Consider the following 18,219-nt stretch of genomic DNA (forward strand, 5'->3'; position numbering starts at 1 on the left):
CCTGCCAATTGTTGTACAGTGATTTATATATAATTTGTTCAGTGCAAAATTATTCATTTATTTGTTTATTTATTTGCTGACTTGCTTTGGATACTGGGTATTGGATCCATGCCATCTCTAGTTTTCCCTGCTCCCAGCAAACCTGATTGAACTAAGCAGTTAATTATCTGTTCTTTCTGAGTTCAAATGAATGGGTTAGGACACAACACACAAAATGTGCAGGACATAGGACTGATACTTCAGAATTAAAGAAAGGTTTGGAAGCTGTGCCTTAAAGTATCTGATATTTTATAGCAATATTATATCAAATGTAAGAATTATGAGTTCAAAGGAATATTATCCTAAGGAAATCAAGTGTCAGATCATCTTGTGCCCCACTGTAGTGCCATTGATTCCACCCTTCTCTGAAAGTGTCCCAGAGTGACTTTGAAGGCATTAGCATGTGATTTGCAAACCTTTTATGCTCACCAAAACAAAGAAATCTGTGAGGTGTTGTGCACTGCAGATGTGGGAAGGGTCTTATGTATGACACAATGCCCATCTTGTTTTATCATAGGATACAGGTGAACAATCAGAATAAGTTTGTATTGATTTATATTGACCATTCCATCTAAGGGAAAAAGTGGACACAAAACTAGGAAATGCCAGACAAATGCCTTATAATCAAGCTACAGTGCCCCCATGTTTATTGGCATGTTTATGCAATTTGGCTTAACGTGTATTCCTTTCCCCATGCGTCTGTCTGTGTCATCTCTCCACCTCTGGACAGATCTTTGTTTTCTTTGTGTGAGCCAGCAGCAATATTAAAGCTTTTTTTGTTAATTGATGCTATATTTCATGCAGTGCCTTTGGATAGAATTATAGATTTTTTAATTATACCGATGAAGCCCAGAATGAATTCATATCAGTCATTATGAGGTGTGTTCAATAGAGTGGGGCATGATATAGGCACATGTTTTCAGTGGTGCTTGTGTATATGTAATTTTGCTGGATTGTTATTCAGTGTTAAATGGTGGATGTTGTTTCCTTTTTTATTTATTTAAAACGGGTCAATATGCTCTTCAGGTATTTATGACTTCTACAGTAGTATTGTTACTTTGTGTTCCATTTTTCTAATAAAAGGCTGGAACAAAACAGAAAAGTCTGATTAAAATTCATTTGAAGCACCTAAAACTAGCTGTGATATAAATGCGATATAATGTGATATAAATGGTCAGGGATGTGCTGCCATAGGATCTTGAACTATTTTTGCAATACAGTACTCATCGTTCCGTTCAGTGCATTGAAATCCAGAAAAAAATATTCACATTGGAAAGGGTCACACAGAATAGTATTTATTTATGTAATTAATTAATGTAACAGTTCCACACAAATGAAATAATGTTTACAGTACAGTCACTGAAAAAGAAAGTACACTTCCCCTTTAATTATAGGTTTTTATTTATCTGGGTCTAACTAACAATTATATGGTCCTTGCAAACTTTTGTAAACAAATAGCCTCATGTGACAAAACCCACAATAGATATCATTATGCAGTCAAACTACATTCAGAAACCAGATGGGGAAAAAATAACTGCACTATTCTTATTTCCACAATATGTAAGAGAGCAATTAGCCAGGCGCTACTAAATAAATGAACAAGATAAGTTATTCATCAAGAAGTGTGACTACCTCAATAAAAGCCTAAAACACTTTGGCAGTTTGGTATTCTGGAGCATTCAGGTGTGTCTACATCATTCCAAGAAGAACGGGCATTAGTCTTGCTCTCAGAGAAGCAACTGTTGCTGCTTTTCAATCTGTCAAGCATTATAAGGTTATCACAAAATAAATTGAAATTTACCATTCTATAATATGAACAATTGTTTGCAAATGGAGAGTCTTTAAGATAGTTGACAATAGTCCCAGGAGTTATTTAATTTAATAGTCAGATGGTTCAATGCTCAGAGATATAAAGAAAAACCCAAGCTTGATTTGCGTTTATTCTGCAGCCACATGACATGTTGTCTGTTTGTAGGTTATTTGTTTATAGAATTTGGTGGCCACACAATTGTTATTTATGCTCAGTGAAATAAACAAAGAACTGACGGACGGTGTACTTCCTTTTCCCCGTGACTGTATCTAACATTGTATGTTGTAATGTGTATGTGATATTTAATACAGTTTTACAATTGTCTGTTGAAAAAATCACTAATTGAATGTAGCTTAAAATCACACGCACACCTGAAGCCACACCATCTTTATAGCTAATATTATATACATTTTCATTATTCTGTTTTACAATAGTGTCAATTTTGAAACCCATCACCCAGTTAAAAAACACAGTGAGCACACAAGCATGTAGGTGCCAGCAAAAAAAAATGCAATGTAAACTAACTTAAGCTTTTTAAATCGACTGCATTGCTATTATTGTTTTATGTTTGATTCAGAGGATTTGGATGGGGCACACCAGCATTCAGAAGCAGGTGTGGGACATATCACTGAACTGATTGAATCGCAATCAGATTGGGATTGAGTGACAAGTGTTGAAATATTGAACGAGATCAAAAATCAGGGCCCGTATTCATAAAGATTCTAAAATCTCAAATAGCTCCTAATTTAGCTTAAAAAATTCTGACTATGAATCTTAGGTCGAGAGTGATTCAGGATTCAATCTCAGAGCAAGAAAAGCTGAGTAAGGAAAAAACAAAAACTTTTATCTGAGAGCTGAGGCAGGGCTGACCCTGTTACTAGGTATGACACACTCTTTTGATGACCGATTGGTTGTCCAACAAAAAAAAAGAGCACTTAAAATTATAATTATATTATATAATCTATAACCCTTCACTTGGTCTCTATGTTAAGATATTTGAGTCTATAGTGTGTAGGGATTACATTTGTGACCAGTCATATTAGAGATGTGCTAACATCTGTATGTTACAAATGTAACAAATCTAATGTAAATGTAAACATCTCTGACACAGAACCGAAATGTCACAGTGCAAAATTATATAATAATTTATGCTACTATGGCATTTCAGCTCTGTTTTGGAGATCTTAGCGTATCTCTGAATGCCATAGCGGCAGAATAAATGCCATATCCGCTCTGTGTCAGAGATGTTTTCTATAATATGATTGGTCGGAAAAGAATCTTATTAACTCACTATCATTACTAAATATTGTATGCAGGGGAAAGGTGAAGAGGAGAAGAAATGTACTGCATACAATATTTAGTAATGATAGTGAGGGGAAACACCCACATTTCTAAGAATTTCATCACTAGGAGCAATTACTGTTTGGTATTTCGTGTCATGGTGTTAAGGACCACCCAAAACTGCTAAGCTTTTAGAAACTAAAGATGAATTAGGACTGAGTTTCAGATCTTGAGGACAACCCAAATACTGTTTGGGATTGAGTGTCAGGTGTTGAGGACAACCCAAATACCGTTTGGGATTGAGTGGTAGTGGTAGTGAGGACAACCCAAACCCGCTAGGCATTGTGAAGCCAAAAGGGTATTGGGGGTTGAGTGGCAGGTGGTGAGGACAACTCAAATAGAGTTTGGGACTGAGTGGCAGGTGGTGAGGACAACCCAAATAGAGTTTGGGATTGAGTGACAGGTAGTGAGGACAACCTAAACCTGCTAGGCTTTGTGAAACCAAAAAGGGATTGGGGTTGAGTGTCAGATGTTGAGGACAACTCAAATACAGTTTGGGATTGAGTGTCAGGTGTTGAGGACAACCCCAAGCCTTTAGTTTTTTTTAAACCAAAGGTGGATTTGGGCTTAGTGGCAGGTCTTGGGGACAACCCAAACATGGTTTGGGATTGAGTGTCGGGTGTTAAGGGCAACCCGAACATGGTTTGGGATTGAGTGTCAGGTGTTGAGGACAACCCAAACCCTGTAGTTTTTTTTAAACCAAAGGTGGATTCAGGCTTAGTGGCAGGTGTTGAGGACAACCCAAACCCTGTATTTTTTTTTAAACCAAATGTGGATTCAGGCTTAGTGGCAGGTGTTGAGGACAACCCAAACCCTGTAGTTTTTTTTAAACCAAAGGTGGATTCAGGCTTAGTGGCAGGTGTTGAGGACAACCCAAATATGTTTTGGGATTGAGTCTCAAGTGCTGAGGACAACCCAAACCCTGTAGGGTTTTTTAAAACAAAGATGGATTTGGGTTTAGTTGCCGGTGTTGATAAAAATGAAAAAGTAGTTTCTGATTCTGCAAAGGTTTTGGAACGAATGTTGATGGTTGGGATTTGTGAGATTTTCTGAGTGTTCTCTGAAGTCGTTTGACTGTTCATTTGAAAAGCTGAATCAGGATACAGTTTGGTACTTTCGATATTCTCTTTAAGTTTCTGAACAAATATCTTAACATCCTCATATGAGCTTGGCATATTAATGTTTACCCTGGAAATGGCCTCAGGTAGCCTAAGATCATGGTAAGACTGGAAACTCTACAAGGAAGAAAAAAGAGAAAAATAATATAAATTCCAAACAGAGATTATGTATGTTAGGAGTTAATACTATGAATAACATATACAGTAGGTTACCTGGAGGAAAATGATGTCATCTTTTGTCTGTAAGAGTTGCTTAAGCTCTTCATTTTTACTCTCGAGCTCTACAATCTCCTGCTCCACTTGCTTCAGGTGTTGTTTGGTGTGAGTAACTTCAACATCCTCCTGAGCACTTATCTGGTTTGTCACCTCAGAGCATTTTATCACAATGGACTGAATAAGCTCTTGAAATAACCTACTAATGTCCTCGACCGCTACTTGTGCAGAATTCTGTCAGAATGGGCAAAATTGTTGTTTAGTTTTAATTAAGGCTTCAAAGCAAATCTCTCTTATCCTGTTTATCTCTCCAGTGCCCTTACCTGAATTGACTCTAAAGATTCCATCAGCTCTACATGGTCCTCCTCTCTCTCCAGAATTCTCTGTGTGTAGTTGTTCTGGGTCTCTAATACCTGTTTCTGTGGGGAAAATTACAGGTTAAATAATTATCTGTTTTTTTTTTTGTTTTTTTTACTGAATTACCAATGACTGCAACATGTAAATACAATAACTGAATCAAGAACAACAGCATATTTCTTTGGCATTAATGAGAGGTTTAAGTTATGGAAATGAATGGAATGTTCAGCTTGAATACTATAGCTTAGAAATATGACTATAAAAAAGGTTCTGCATGCTTCTGCATTCTTAACAGTGTTAGTGAATTATGTGTGCATTCAGTTGTTTCATGTTCACTTGCCTCTTTCTCTGCTCTCTCAGCTACAGCTGAAACAATATTATGGTTTGAATGTTCATCCAAGGTGCATAGATAGCAAATGCATTTCTGATCTGTACGACAGAATATCTCCAGAGGTTTTCCATGCTGTGGACAGATTTTCTCATGCAGTTTTGCAGAGGCTTCAGTCACAGTATGCTTCATCAGGGCAGAAGATTCCTTGTGAGGTCGAAAATGATCTGCACAGTAAGATGCCAGACATACCAGACAGGACTTGACTGCTTTGTATTTAATTCCAGTACAGATATCACACTCCACATCTCTAGATTTAGTATTACAGTGATCAGAGAGTTCTAGTCCACATTGTTTTAGTTTCTCCACTAAACCAGCCAGCATGTTGTTCCTGCGTAGAGAAGGCCTTGTATCAAAGGTTGCTCTGCACTGCGGACAAGTATAGATCCCTACCTGCTGATCCCAGCTACTAGTAATGCAGGACATGCAGTAACTGTGTCCACAAGCTAAAGTCACTGGATCCTTCAGTAATTCCAAACAGACTGAACAGCAGAACTCGTCTTCATTTATTAAAACATTAACTTCTGCCATTTTAGTTAAACAAATAAACGAGAACCAGTTCAAACGAGAGCAGTCGCATAGAATGACACACAGAATTCTGTTTCGTTTTTTTATAGTTCAGCCCACTTCCTGGTTAAGTTATGCAAGTAAGAGCCTACTCTACAATGTCATTTGAAACTAAATTCCTCAAATTGAGGCTATGCAAGCAAGTTTATATTCCAAATTTAGCAGACACTTTTCATGATCTTGAACAGAAGCTAAAACAAAAACAAACAAACAACAATAAACTGGTGAATGAGCTAGGTGGGTGTTCTTAAGCTAGGTGGGTGTTCTTAAGCTAAGTGGGTGTTCTTAAGCTACTGTAGGTGGGTGCTTAGCATATCAGCCATTGTGATTGCCATTCAAAGTGTTATTATTTGCAAGTGGTCTGTAATTCTCAGAGCAAGCATTGAATAAATTACTTGAATGTCGTAGGCAGAAATAATTAATCAATTGGTTTTGGGTTCAATTTATAAAATACTTCATGAAAGGGTCTAACATTTGAACATATTTTCTGAAAGTGAATCTAAAGAAAAATGATTAATTGTCAAGCGATCGACTTGTTCTGTGTTAATTTCAATGTAACTTATCTGTATCAGTATTGAATAAGGGTTCTCTCTGCACTTTTCCTTTTAAAGTCTTAAAAGAAGAAAACAGATGAATGTAGCACCTACTAGGTGATGCCTTACACCAGAAAATGAGGTACATTCAGCTGCATGCTGTAACATCTTTTGTTAAATACAGTTCTCAGGACACCAGATATGTTCCCTAGACCTCCTTTTATTTGTGTCTAGTGTATGTAGTAAGCATAGATAGGCCTTGAAACCTTTGAGCTAAGATTTACATCTACAACATTGCCCTCATGGTGAGGGCCAAATCTTCCAAATTTTCTAAATCTTTTACATTTATCTGAATTAAATGAGGAGTGTGTGTGGCCTGCGATGGGTTGGCACTCCATCCAGGGTGTATCCTGCCTTGATGCCCAATGATGCCTGTGAAAGGCACACGCTCCCCGTGGCCCAAGATGTTTGGATAAGCGGTAGAAAATGAATGAATGAATGAATGAATGAAATGAGCTCCCACATAGCATCCATTAAGATTATTGACAAACATTATGCAAAATATTGATGTTACAGTCAATTTAAACAGGACAAAGCATCAATACCATTTAATAATGGGCTTAATGCTATATACCTTAAATAATGTTCTTAATATTTAGTCATATGAAGTTCAGGCAGTTTGTGTTGTAAATAGGATTGTAGCTGTTTTTACAACTGAATGCTGTTGACAGCCATGTAAGCTGTTCATTACGATCTTAGTGCCATATTAGTTGTTGTTCCCTTTTAGTTTACTTTAGCTTATGATACTTTGCTAAAGCTATATATGCAGTATATTGTAATGAAACATTTACATTAAATTATGAACAATTTTCTGTTGCGTGAAAGTAGCATATGATAATTCTGTGGCACTGCTGTCACTACTGATGGTCAGCCCAAGCTCAAATATGTGCAGTTTGTCTCCCACAACACATGGCAAATCTCTGTGCTGTTCTCTGTATGTGCTAATTTGCTAAGGTACTGACACATTCTTTTAGAGTCAGGGGCTATATTCAGGGACTAGTGTATCTCTTACACTATTGTTTGTTATGTGAATCAGTTAAGCACTTCAACACACCATCACTCTGACTTGCTGTTTCAAAAGGAGATACGTCAACATGCGTGGGATGAGATGATGGCTGTTGAGCCATCTTATTGAATCAGCTGAAACTGCAGGGTTTAAAATTAGTGGTGCTTCTAAGCACTTAAACAGTTAACCCGTAGCACTTAACTAATTTATATTATAGGAGTTCATACCATTAAAATCATGTGGCACTTTAAAGACTCACATTTTTCTTAAGCAATACATAATAACTTCATTACATACGCTCATGTAGCAGTACGTCTTTGTGTGTAGATGTGAGGTGCAGGGCTGTGGAGGTCTTCTGAGGCCTCATGTGGTGTGGTTTGGAGAATCACTGGATCCTGATATTCTGGCCAGAGTGGATCAAGAGCTGGATAGATGTGATCTCTGCTTAGTGGTGAGTACAGTATGAGAAGAAAGATCTTTGGGGGGGGGGGGGGGGGGGGGGGGGGGGCGACATGTGGTAGGTGATACAGCGGTCTTTATGGCGTAGTTTCATCATAGTAAAAACTGAAGTTTAATAGCAATACTGATTGTGCTGCCACGTTTAATCGATCGATCTGAGCGATGTTTTTTCCACATAAGCTTCTATCCTCCACACACAAAATTGGCTTTTGGCTTATTATAGCTTGCCTTATTATAGCCGATTCGAGAGAGAATGTGATGTATTAAAGAGCAATTTCACTCCCGCTCAGGAAGTCATATTCTTGGGTCTGGAGCTGAATTCCGTCGCGATGCGCGTGCGCCTAGCGCGGGGGCGCGTCTCTTCATTCATGAAATGTCTATCGCGGTTCAGGGAAGGGGCGCGGATACAGTATCGCACATGTCTCAGATTACAGGGTCTTATGGCTTCGGCTGTCCATGTCTTGCCTCTAGGTCTTCTGAGAATGAGGGCTTTCATGAAGTGGATTTTGTCCCTTCATCTCTGCCCGTTGCGCGATCTTTGCCGCTTTGTCTCGGTGACGCGCTTGGCCGCGCTGCTCCACTGGAGAGCTGCGGAGTTTTACGCACATGGGACCCCTCTCGGGGCGGTCATGATGCGGAAAGTGGTCACGACAGATTCCTCCTTGACAGGGTAGGGAGCCACTCAAGAGGGCAGATCAGTGAACGGTGTGTGGCCGATCTCACTTTGCTCAGCCCATATAAATTACTTGGAGCTCCTCACTGTGTGGAAAGCTCTGATGCATTTCTCACCCCACCTGCATCATGTGCTGGCCCAAGGCACCTTGGCTAGCGGAGATAATTCCTCTTCTGTATGCGGAGCCGTGGCCCGTCCCGTTGCGTACGGACCTCCTGACCCAGGCAAACGGGGAGATTTTTCATCCTCCCCGGGCAGGATGTCTCTCTGGGCCTGGCCCGTGAGAGGGCGAATTTGAGCACGCTGGGGCTTTCCCCCCGTGTTATCGCCACGATTCAGAGTGCCAGGGGCCCCATCCACACGCTCTCTCTATGATTTTGAGGTGTGGTGCGAGGAGCACCAGCTCGTATCGTATCTGTGTTCAGTCACCAATATTCTGGGTTTTTTACAGGGCCTTATCGAACGTGGCAGGTCCTTTTCGACGATTAAGGTCTATTTGGCCACTATCGCTGCATGTCACGCCGGTTTCGGTGACACTACAGTGGGGCAGTACCCCCTTATCCATAGATTTATGAGGGGCGCGTGCCACTCCCTGCCAGTCACCAGGAGTGTGGTCCCGGATTGGGATCTCTCCATGGTGCTGGAGGTGTTGGCCAAGCAGCCTTTTGAGCCCCTGGGGGATATCTCCCTCAGGTTGCTGTCCTTCAAGACGGTGCTGCTCCTGGCTTTGGCTTCCGCCAAACGTGTCAGTGATTTGCATGCGCTCTCGGTTCATTCCTAGTGCACCAAATTCTCACTCAGCGGGGATAGGGTTTGGCTTAAAAGTGCTTTCCAGCCTAACCCGGCCTTCGTGCCTAAGTGCTTTCCAGCCTTCACTGGTGGTGTGATTGAGCTCTCCGCTTTTCACCCTCCTCCTTTTTCCTCTGCGGAGGACCAGAGGTTGAATGCTTTGTGCCCTGTGCGTGCCCTATGGGCGTACGTGGACAGGATGAACTCTTTTTGGGGGAGCGATCAGCTCTTCATCTCTTGGGCCCCGCCAAACACGGGAAAACCCATCTCTAAGCAACGCCTCTTTCGCTGGATTGTAGAAGCTATCTCCTTAGCGTATGAGTCTAGGGGCGTGCAGCCTCCGAATGGCCTCAGGGCTCACTCCACTAGAGGCTTGGCTGCTTCGTGGGCTCTGTTTGGGGGAGTTCCTTTGCAGGACATTTTTGCCGCGGCGAGCTGGTCCTCTCCGCACACCTTTGTCAGGCACTACCGGCTTGATGTTACTCGTACCACTGTGGCTCATGCGGTCTTGAGTGTGGGCTCTTCGCAGCCACGTGCACTCTTGTCCGCCCGGCCTGGCTGTGCATGTTTTCAGGCATATGGTCTTCTCCCCGCCGTACGCTCGGGTTGGTCCATTTACATGTTTATTTACATGTTCTTTTCCTGCAGGCTGCCCGCTTATTGGACATCAGTGGGGTTTTAACATGCATGTTGCCGCATGCTGTGGAAACACAGCATGCGGCAACATGCATGTTAAAACCACTTTAGCTGAGCTTTTTGCCCCACGCAGTATGTTATGTCTGCTGCTTTGTGACGTGCCGAGCACCACCTTTTTGGCCGTCCTCTGGCTTACAGGTCTATATCTCCCATAGGTGGATCTCGAACAAGAGATGATGAAAGAGAACATTAGGTTACTGTCGTAACCCCGGTTCTCTGAAACATCGAGTGGAGAGATCCACCAAGTTTGCCCCGCTTGCTGCACGAGAAGCGAATATGTACACTGAGGAAAGGCAGCGCGTGCAGGTGCATTATGCACTCGGGTAAGGGGCGTTACCTTACCGGCCTTTGGCACGCGCTCCTGTCTGTCAAGCCAGACCTGGTGCAATTGGATGCTTCTGTAGCCACATGCTACAGTGCCATAGGTGGATCTCTCCACTCAATGTTTCAGATAACCGGGGTTACGACAGTAACTTAATATTTTCAGCGAGTGTTTTCATGTATAAAAAGGACTAAGAATTCCTGTAAGGTTTACACTTTTATTTTGTATTTTCAGACGTTCTCAGACATTCTTCCTGTCATGGGGTGCCATTTCATTTGTTCTAATCAATTCGCCAGTCTTGTCTTGATATGTTGATTTTGTATCAGAAGACCTTAATATTTTACAGCCGAGTTTCATAATACTTTTATTAAGCTTGAACACGAAACTTTATAAATGTCACTTATTCTTGAAACACATTATTGTCACTACAGATACTTTTTCTGAACTAACTGAAATTTGAATAGAATTAAAGTACAAAACGCCGTTCTTAAATGAATAAAATCTTGTCATCATTGCCAACTTGCTTTGGTATAAGAATTTGTGGCAAATAAGACAATGTGCTGATACGATTTCCTCCTTTTTCTAGTTTTTGAGCATTTCATGCACTGGGTTTCACAGCCATCTAAACAGACACACCTACGGCTTTATTCAGAGTCGACTCTTCCCTTACTATCTGCATATTGGCTCGGCCTGTGCTTTCTTCAACCTCACTATTTTTGCCATGTACCATCCCAGTGACCTGATGGATGATAAAGAGGCCTTTCAGGTATGCAACACAGGATACACAGAAATCTTGTTCAAACACAACATGTTGCCCCTATTTGACTTTATATGTGTATTTTAAAATCATTTGTGATACATAGGCATATCATTATTTTATAAGGCATATGCATTTTAACTTCATGTTTGTGTCTGGTTTATTATTAGGCCCAGTTTTCAGTTGTAAACAAATGTTGTGCTAAAGAATAAATTTCCTCCGATGATGTAGGATGATTTTAAGAGCAGTATTATTTGGATCATTTAATTGTAATATTAATGTTAATTAAAAGGAAGAATTAACTAATTCAAAGAACAGCTGCACCAAATCCAGTGTACATAACCTGTTACACAATCTCTCCATCTTGGTTTTGAACCTTACCGTAAACTACCACATCTGGCCTAGTCTTCCCTAGAGATGGCAATATGTGTACAAATATTTAAAACTTTCCAAAATTTTGAAAGTGTTTAAATATAATGAGACGTGACAGTTTTATTCGAGTCTCATCCCGAGTCAAATACCTGCCAATTGTTGTACAGTAATTTATATCTAATTTGTTCAGTGCAGAATTATTTATTTATTTGTTTATTTATTTGCTTACTTGCTTTGGATACTGGGTATTGGATCCATGCCATCTCTAGTTTTCTCTGCTCCCAGCAAACCTGATTGAACTAAGCAATTATATGTTCTTTCTGAGTTCAAATGAATGGGTTAGGACATAACACACAAAATGTGCAGGACATAGGACTGATACTTCAGAATTAGAGAAAGGTTTGGAAGCTGTGCCTTAAAGTATCTGATATTTTATAGCAATATTATATCAAATGTAAGAATTATGAGTTCAAAGCAATATTATCCTAAGGAAATCAAGTGTCAGATCATCTTGTGCCCCACTGTAGTGCCATTGATTCCACCCTTCTCTGAAAGTGTCCCAGAGTGACTTTGAAGGCAATAGCATGTGATTTGCAAAGCTTTTATGCTCACCAAAACAAACAAATCTGTGAGGTGTTGTGCACTACAGATGTGGGAAGGGTCTTATGTATGACACCATGCCCATCTTGTTTTATCATAGGATACAGGTGAACAATCAGAATAAATGTAAATCATTGTATTGATTTGTATTGACCATTCCATCTAAGGGAAAAAGTGGACACAAAACTAGGAAATGCCAGACAAATGCCTTATAATCAAGCTACAGTGCCCCCATGTTTATTGGCATGTTTATGCAATTTGGCTTAACGTGTATTCCTTTTCCCATGCGTCTGTCTGTGTCAACTCTCCACCTCTGGACAGATCTTTGTTTTCTTTGTGTGAGCCAGCAGCAATATTAAAGCTTTTTTTGTTAATTGATGCTATATTTCATGCAGTGCCTTTGGATAGAATTATAGAATTTTTAATTATACCGATGAAGCCCAGAATGAATTCATATCAGTCATTATGAGGTGTGTTCAATAGAGTGGGGCATGATATAGGCACATGTTTTCAGTGGTGCTGGTGTATATGTAATTTTGCTGGATTGTTATTCAGTGTTAAATGGTGGATGTTGTTTCCTTTTTTATTTATTTAAAACGGGTCAATATGCTCTTCAGGTATTTATGACTTCTACAGTAGTATTGTTACTTTGTGTTCCATTTTTCTAATAAAAGGCTGGAACAAAACAGAAAAGTCTGATTAAAATTCATTTGAAGCACCTAAAACTAGCTGTGATATAAATGCGATATAATGTGATATAAATGGTCAGGGATGTGCTGCCATAGGATCTTGAACTATTTTTGCAATACAGTACTCATCGTTCCGTTCAGTGCATTGAAATCCAGAAAAAAATATTCACATTGGAAAGGGTCACACAGAATAGTATTTATTTATGTAATTAATTAATGTAACAGTTCCACACAAATGAAATAATGTTTACAGTACAGTCACTGAAAAAGAAAGTACACTTCCCCTTTAATTATAGGTTTTTATTTATCTGGGTCTAACTAACAATTATATGGTCCTTGCAAACTTTTGTAAACAAATAGCCTCATGTGACAAAACCCACAATAGATATCATTATGCAGTCAAACTACATTCAGAAACCAGATGGGGAAAAAATAACTGCACTATTCTTATTTCCACAATATGTAAGAGAGCAATTAGCCAGGTGCTACTAAATAAATGAACAAGATAAGTTATTCATCAAGAAGTGTGACTACCTCAATAAAAGCCTAAAACACTTTGGCAGTTTGGTATTCTGGAGCATTCAGGTGTGTCTACATCATTCCAAGAAGAAAGGGCATTAGTCTTGCTCTCAGAGAAGCAACTGTTGCTGCTTTTCAATCTGTCAAGCATTATAAGGTTATCACAAAATAAATTGAAATTTACCATTCTATAATATGAACAATTGTTTGCAAATGAAGAGTCTTTAAGATAGTTGACAGGAGTTGGTGTCCCAGGAGTTGGTGTCCCAGCATATTTAATTTAATAGTCAGATGGTTCAATGCTCAGAGATATAAAGAAAAACCCAAGCTTGATTTGGGTTTATTCTGCAGCCACATGATATGTTGTGTGTTTTTGTTGTCATCTTAGGTTATCAATTTGTTTATAGAATTTGGTGACCACACAATTTTATCTATGCTCAGAGAAATAAACAAAGAACTGATGGAGGGTGTACTTTTTTTTTCCTATGACAATCAAATGTTGTATTTACATTTACAGCATTTGGCAAACGCCCTTATCCAGAGCGACATACATAATTGCTTAAATCTCTAACATTGGCTTTATTAATGCTGGTTCACTAGGTTACATACTTAAGATACCACGAGTTTAAACATTTGTTCAAAGTTACAATGAAAAAGTGTCGAAGGTTGTGTGTGTGTTTTTTTGTTTTTTTTAATAAATGCAAAAGATAGGGAAAGAAGTGCTAGTTGAAATGTTTCCTGGATATGTAGGTCTTCAACCGGCGTTTTAATGATGAAATGTGTATGTAATATTTAATACAGTTTTACAATTGTCTGTTGAAAAAAACAATAATTGAGAGTACCTTAAAAAAATTACATCACACGCACAACTAAAGCCACACCATCTTTCTAGCTAATTTTCTATACATGTTCATAACTCTATTTTTACATTCTGACAGTTTTGAAACACCTTCCTGTTTCTTCCGTACTATTCTTCCTAATTCAAACACCAATGCGGAAGCTTTCAGTTACTTTAGTGTGGAGTGAACACACAAGAATGTACATGCAAGCAAAAAAAATCTGTATTGACTGTATTGCTACTGTTATTTTATGTTTGATTCAGAGGTTTTGGATGGGGCACACCAGATTTCAGAAGCAGGACATATCATAGCTGATTGAATCCCAAACAGATTGATATCGAGTGACAAGTGTTGAAGTATTGAATGAGATTAAACATCAGGACCCGTATTCATAAAGATTCTAAAATCTCAAAGAGCTCCTAATTTAGCTTAAAAAATTCTAACTACATTAGGAATCTTAGCTTGAGAGTGATTCAGGATTCAATCTCAGAGCAAGAAGAGCTGAGTAAGAAAAAGACAAAAACTTTTATCTTAGAGAGGAGGCAGGGCTGACCCTGTTACTAGGTATGACACATTTTTTTGATGACTGTGATTGGTTGTCGAACAAAAACTTTTAAAAATATCTAAAGACTCTTCACTTTGTCTCTATGTTAAGATATAGTGCTATAGTGTATAGTGGGATTACATTTGTGACCAATCATATTAGAGATGTGCTAACATCTGTATGTTACAAATGTAACAAATCTATTGTAAATGTAAACATCTCTGATACAGATGTCAACGTATCTCTAAATGCCAAGCGGCAGAATAAATGCCATATCTGCTGTGTCAGAGATGTTTTCTCTAATATGATTGCTCGCAAAAATAATCCATGAAATAATCTGTAGAATCTTATTAACTCACTATCATTACTAAATATTGTATGCAATACAGTTCTTCTCCCTCTTCACCTGTCCCCCATTATCCCCTCTGCTAATGAAACTCTTAAGCCTCTTAAAAGTCTTTCTCTGTACTCCTAAGAATTTTTGAACTTATAAGCTTTTTTAAGGGTTAAGATGCTTTGTGAATAACTTTTATCATTTTCGGATATTCTCTTTCATTTTAAGGGGAAACACCCACATCTCTAAGAATTTCATCACTAGGAGCAACTCTTTATACTAAGAATTTCCATAAATACGGGCTCAGGTGTTAAGGAAAACCCAAATTCTGATTGAGTGGCAGGATTTGAGAGGACCCAAAATACAGATTGAGTAGCATTTGTGGATTGCAACATAAAATAGATTGTGATTGAGTGGCAGATTTTGAGGAGAGCCAAAATACAGATTAGTTTTAAGCGGTAGTTTTGATCTGATTCCAAATACAAACAAGGACTGTCAAGTGTTGCAGAGAATACATGATGGGATTCAGTGTCAGGTGTTGGACAACCCAAATACAGTTTGGTATTTAGTGTCAGGGTGTTAAGGACCACCCAAACCTGTTAAGATTTAAGAAACTAAAGATAAATTAGGACTGAGTTTCAGGTCTTGAGGACAACCCAAATACAGTTTGGGGTTGAGTGTCCGATGTTGAAGACAACCCAAATACTGTTTGGGGTTAAATGTCATGTTTTGGGGACAACCCAAATACAGTATAGATTTGAGTGCCAGGTGTTGAGGACAACTCAAAAATGGATTGGGGTTGAGTGTCAGGTGTTGAGGACAACCCAAATATATTTTTGGGTTGAATGTCAGGTTTTGGGGACAACCCAAACCCGCTAGGCATTGTGAAACCAAAAAGGGATTGGGGTTGAGTGTCAGGTGTTGAGGAAAACATAAACTTGGTTTCGAATTGAGTGGCAGGTGTTGAGGAAACCCTAAACCCTGTAGTTTTTTTTAAACCAAAGGTGGGTTCGTGCTTAGTGGCAGGTGTTGAGGACAACACAAACCCTGTAGTTTTTTTTAAACTAAAGGTGGATTCAGGCTTAGTAGCATATTTTGAGGACAACTCAAGTATGGTTTGGAATGGAGTTTCATGTGTTGAGGACCCTGTAGTGTTTTTGAAATCAAACATGGATTGGGGTTTAGTTTCGGGTGTTGATAAAAATGCAAAAGTAGTTTCTGATTCTGCAAAGGTTTTGGAACGAATGTCGATGGTTGGGATTTGTGAGAGTTTCTGAGTGTTCTCTGAAGTCGTTTGACTGTTCATTTGAGAAGCTGAATCAGGATACAGTTTGGTACTTTTGATATTCTCTTTAAGCTTATGGACAAATATCTTTACATCCTCATATGAGCTTGGTATAATAATGTTTACCCTGGAAATGGCCTCAGGTAGCCTAAGATCATGGAAAGACTGGAAACTCTACAAGGAAGAAAAAAGAGAAACATAATATAAATTCCAAACAGAGATTATGTACGTTAGGAGTTAATACTATGAATAACATATAGGTTACCTGGAGGAAAATGGTGTCATCTTTTGTCTGTAAGAGTTGCTTAAGCTCTTCATTTTTACTCTCGAGCTCTACAATTTCCTGCTCCACTTGCTTCAGGTGTTGTTTGGTGTGAGTAACTTCAACATTCTCCTGAGCACTTATCTGGTTTGTCACCTCAGAGCATTTAATCACAATGGACTGAATAAGCTCTTGAAATAACCTACTAATGTCCTCGACCGCTACTTGTGCAGAATTCTGTCAGAATGGGCAAAATTGTTGTTTAGTTTTAATTAAGGCTTCAAAGCAAATCTCTCTTATCCTGTTTATCTCTCCAGTGCCCTTACCTGAATTGACTCTAAAGATTCCATCAGCTCTACATGGTCCTCCTCTCTCTCCAGAATTCTCTGTGTGTAGTTGATCTGGGTCTCTAATACCTGTTTCTGTGGGGAAAATTACAGGTTAAATAATTATCTGTTTTTCCTGAATTACCAATGACTGCAACATGTAAATACAGTAACTGAATCAAGAACAACAGCATATTTCTTTGGCATTAATAAGATGTTTAAGTTATGGAAATGAATCATATTTTAGATATGTTCAGCTTCAACGCTATAGCTTAGAAATATGACTGTAAAAAAAGGTTCTGCACCCTTCTGCACTCTTAACAGTGTTAGTAAATTATGTGTGCATGCAGTTGTTTCATGTTCACTTGCCTCTTTCTCTGCTCTCTCAGCTACAGCTGAAACAATATTATGGTTTGAATGTTCATCCAAGGTGCATAGATAGCAAATGCATTTCTGATCTGTACGACAGAATATCTCCAGAGGTTTTCCATGCTGTGGACAGATTTTCTCATGCAGTTTTGCAGAGGCTTCAGTCACAGTATGCTTCATCAGGGCAGAAGATTCCTTGTGAGGTCGAAAATGATCTGCACAGTAAGATGCCAGACATACCAGACAGGACTTGACTGCTTTGTATTTAATTCCAGTACAGATATCACACTCCACATCTCCAGATTTAGCATAACAGTGATCAGAGTGTTCTAGTCCACATTGTTTTAGTTTCTCCACTAAACCAGCCAGCATGTTGTTCCTGCGTAGAGAAGGCCTTGTATCAAAGTTTTCTCTGCACTGAGGACAAGTGTAGATCCCTACCTGCTGATCCCAGCTACTAGTAATGCAGGACATGCAGAAACTGTGTCCACAAGTTAAAGTCACTGGATCCTTCAGTAATTCCAAACAGACTGAGCAGCAGAACTCGTCTTCATTTATTAAAACATTAACTTCTGCCATTTTAGTTAAACAAATAAACGAGAACCAGTTCAAAAGGACTAACACAGAAGTCAGTTTCGTTTTCTCCAGTGAATAAATAAGTTCAGCCCACTTCCTGGTAAAATTGTGCAAGTAAGAGAATACTCTGCAATGTAATTTGAAACTAAAATCCTCAAATTGAGGCTATGCAAGCAAGTTTATATTCCAAATTTAGCAGACACTTTTCATGATCTTGAACAGAAGCTAAAACAAAAACAAACAAACAACAATAAACTGGTGAATGAGCTAGGTGGGTGTTCTTAAGCTAGGTGGGTGTTCTTAAGCTACTGTAGGTGGGTGCTTAGCATATCAGCCATTGTGATTGCCATTCAAAGTGTTATTATTGGCAAGTGGT

General features: G+C 39.1%; 2 protein-coding genes across 3 annotated transcripts; both read right to left on the reverse strand.

The window, feature by feature from the left end:
• Window positions 1–1,312: 1,312 nt before the first annotated feature.
• On the reverse strand, window positions 1,313–6,441 carry LOC113664024 (E3 ubiquitin/ISG15 ligase TRIM25-like). The gene is made up of 4 exons (XM_047801892.1): window positions 5,219–6,441; window positions 4,845–4,940; window positions 4,522–4,755; window positions 1,313–4,425 (listed from the first exon to the last, which is right to left on the reverse strand). Exons 1-4 carry the CDS (start codon window positions 5,795–5,797, stop codon window positions 3,466–3,468), a joined length of 1,869 nt encoding a protein of 622 aa, XP_047657848.1. The 5' UTR covers window positions 5,798–6,441; the 3' UTR covers window positions 1,313–3,465.
• A 6,523-nt stretch (window positions 6,442–12,964) lies between these two features.
• LOC113664010 (E3 ubiquitin/ISG15 ligase TRIM25-like) lies at window positions 12,965–18,066 on the reverse strand. 2 transcript variants are annotated; one of them, XM_047801893.1, is made up of 5 exons: window positions 17,709–17,844; window positions 17,268–17,482; window positions 16,899–16,994; window positions 16,576–16,809; window positions 12,965–16,484 (listed from the first exon to the last, which is right to left on the reverse strand). In XM_047801893.1, the coding sequence occupies exons 2-5, from the start codon at window positions 17,445–17,447 to the stop codon at window positions 15,741–15,743; spliced, it is 1,254 nt and encodes a 417-aa protein (XP_047657849.1). In that variant the 5' UTR covers window positions 17,448–17,482; window positions 17,709–17,844; the 3' UTR covers window positions 12,965–15,740. The 2 variants fall into 2 exon arrangements, with proteins under 2 accessions (XP_047657849.1, XP_027035393.2); XM_027179592.2 differs by having other exon boundaries at window positions 17,268–18,066.
• Window positions 18,067–18,219: the final 153 nt, after the last annotated feature.

This window comes from Tachysurus fulvidraco, chromosome 16, assembly GCF_022655615.1.
Source record: "Tachysurus fulvidraco isolate hzauxx_2018 chromosome 16, HZAU_PFXX_2.0, whole genome shotgun sequence".
In the NCBI taxonomy this organism is placed as follows: domain Eukaryota; kingdom Metazoa; phylum Chordata; class Actinopteri; order Siluriformes; family Bagridae; genus Tachysurus; species Tachysurus fulvidraco.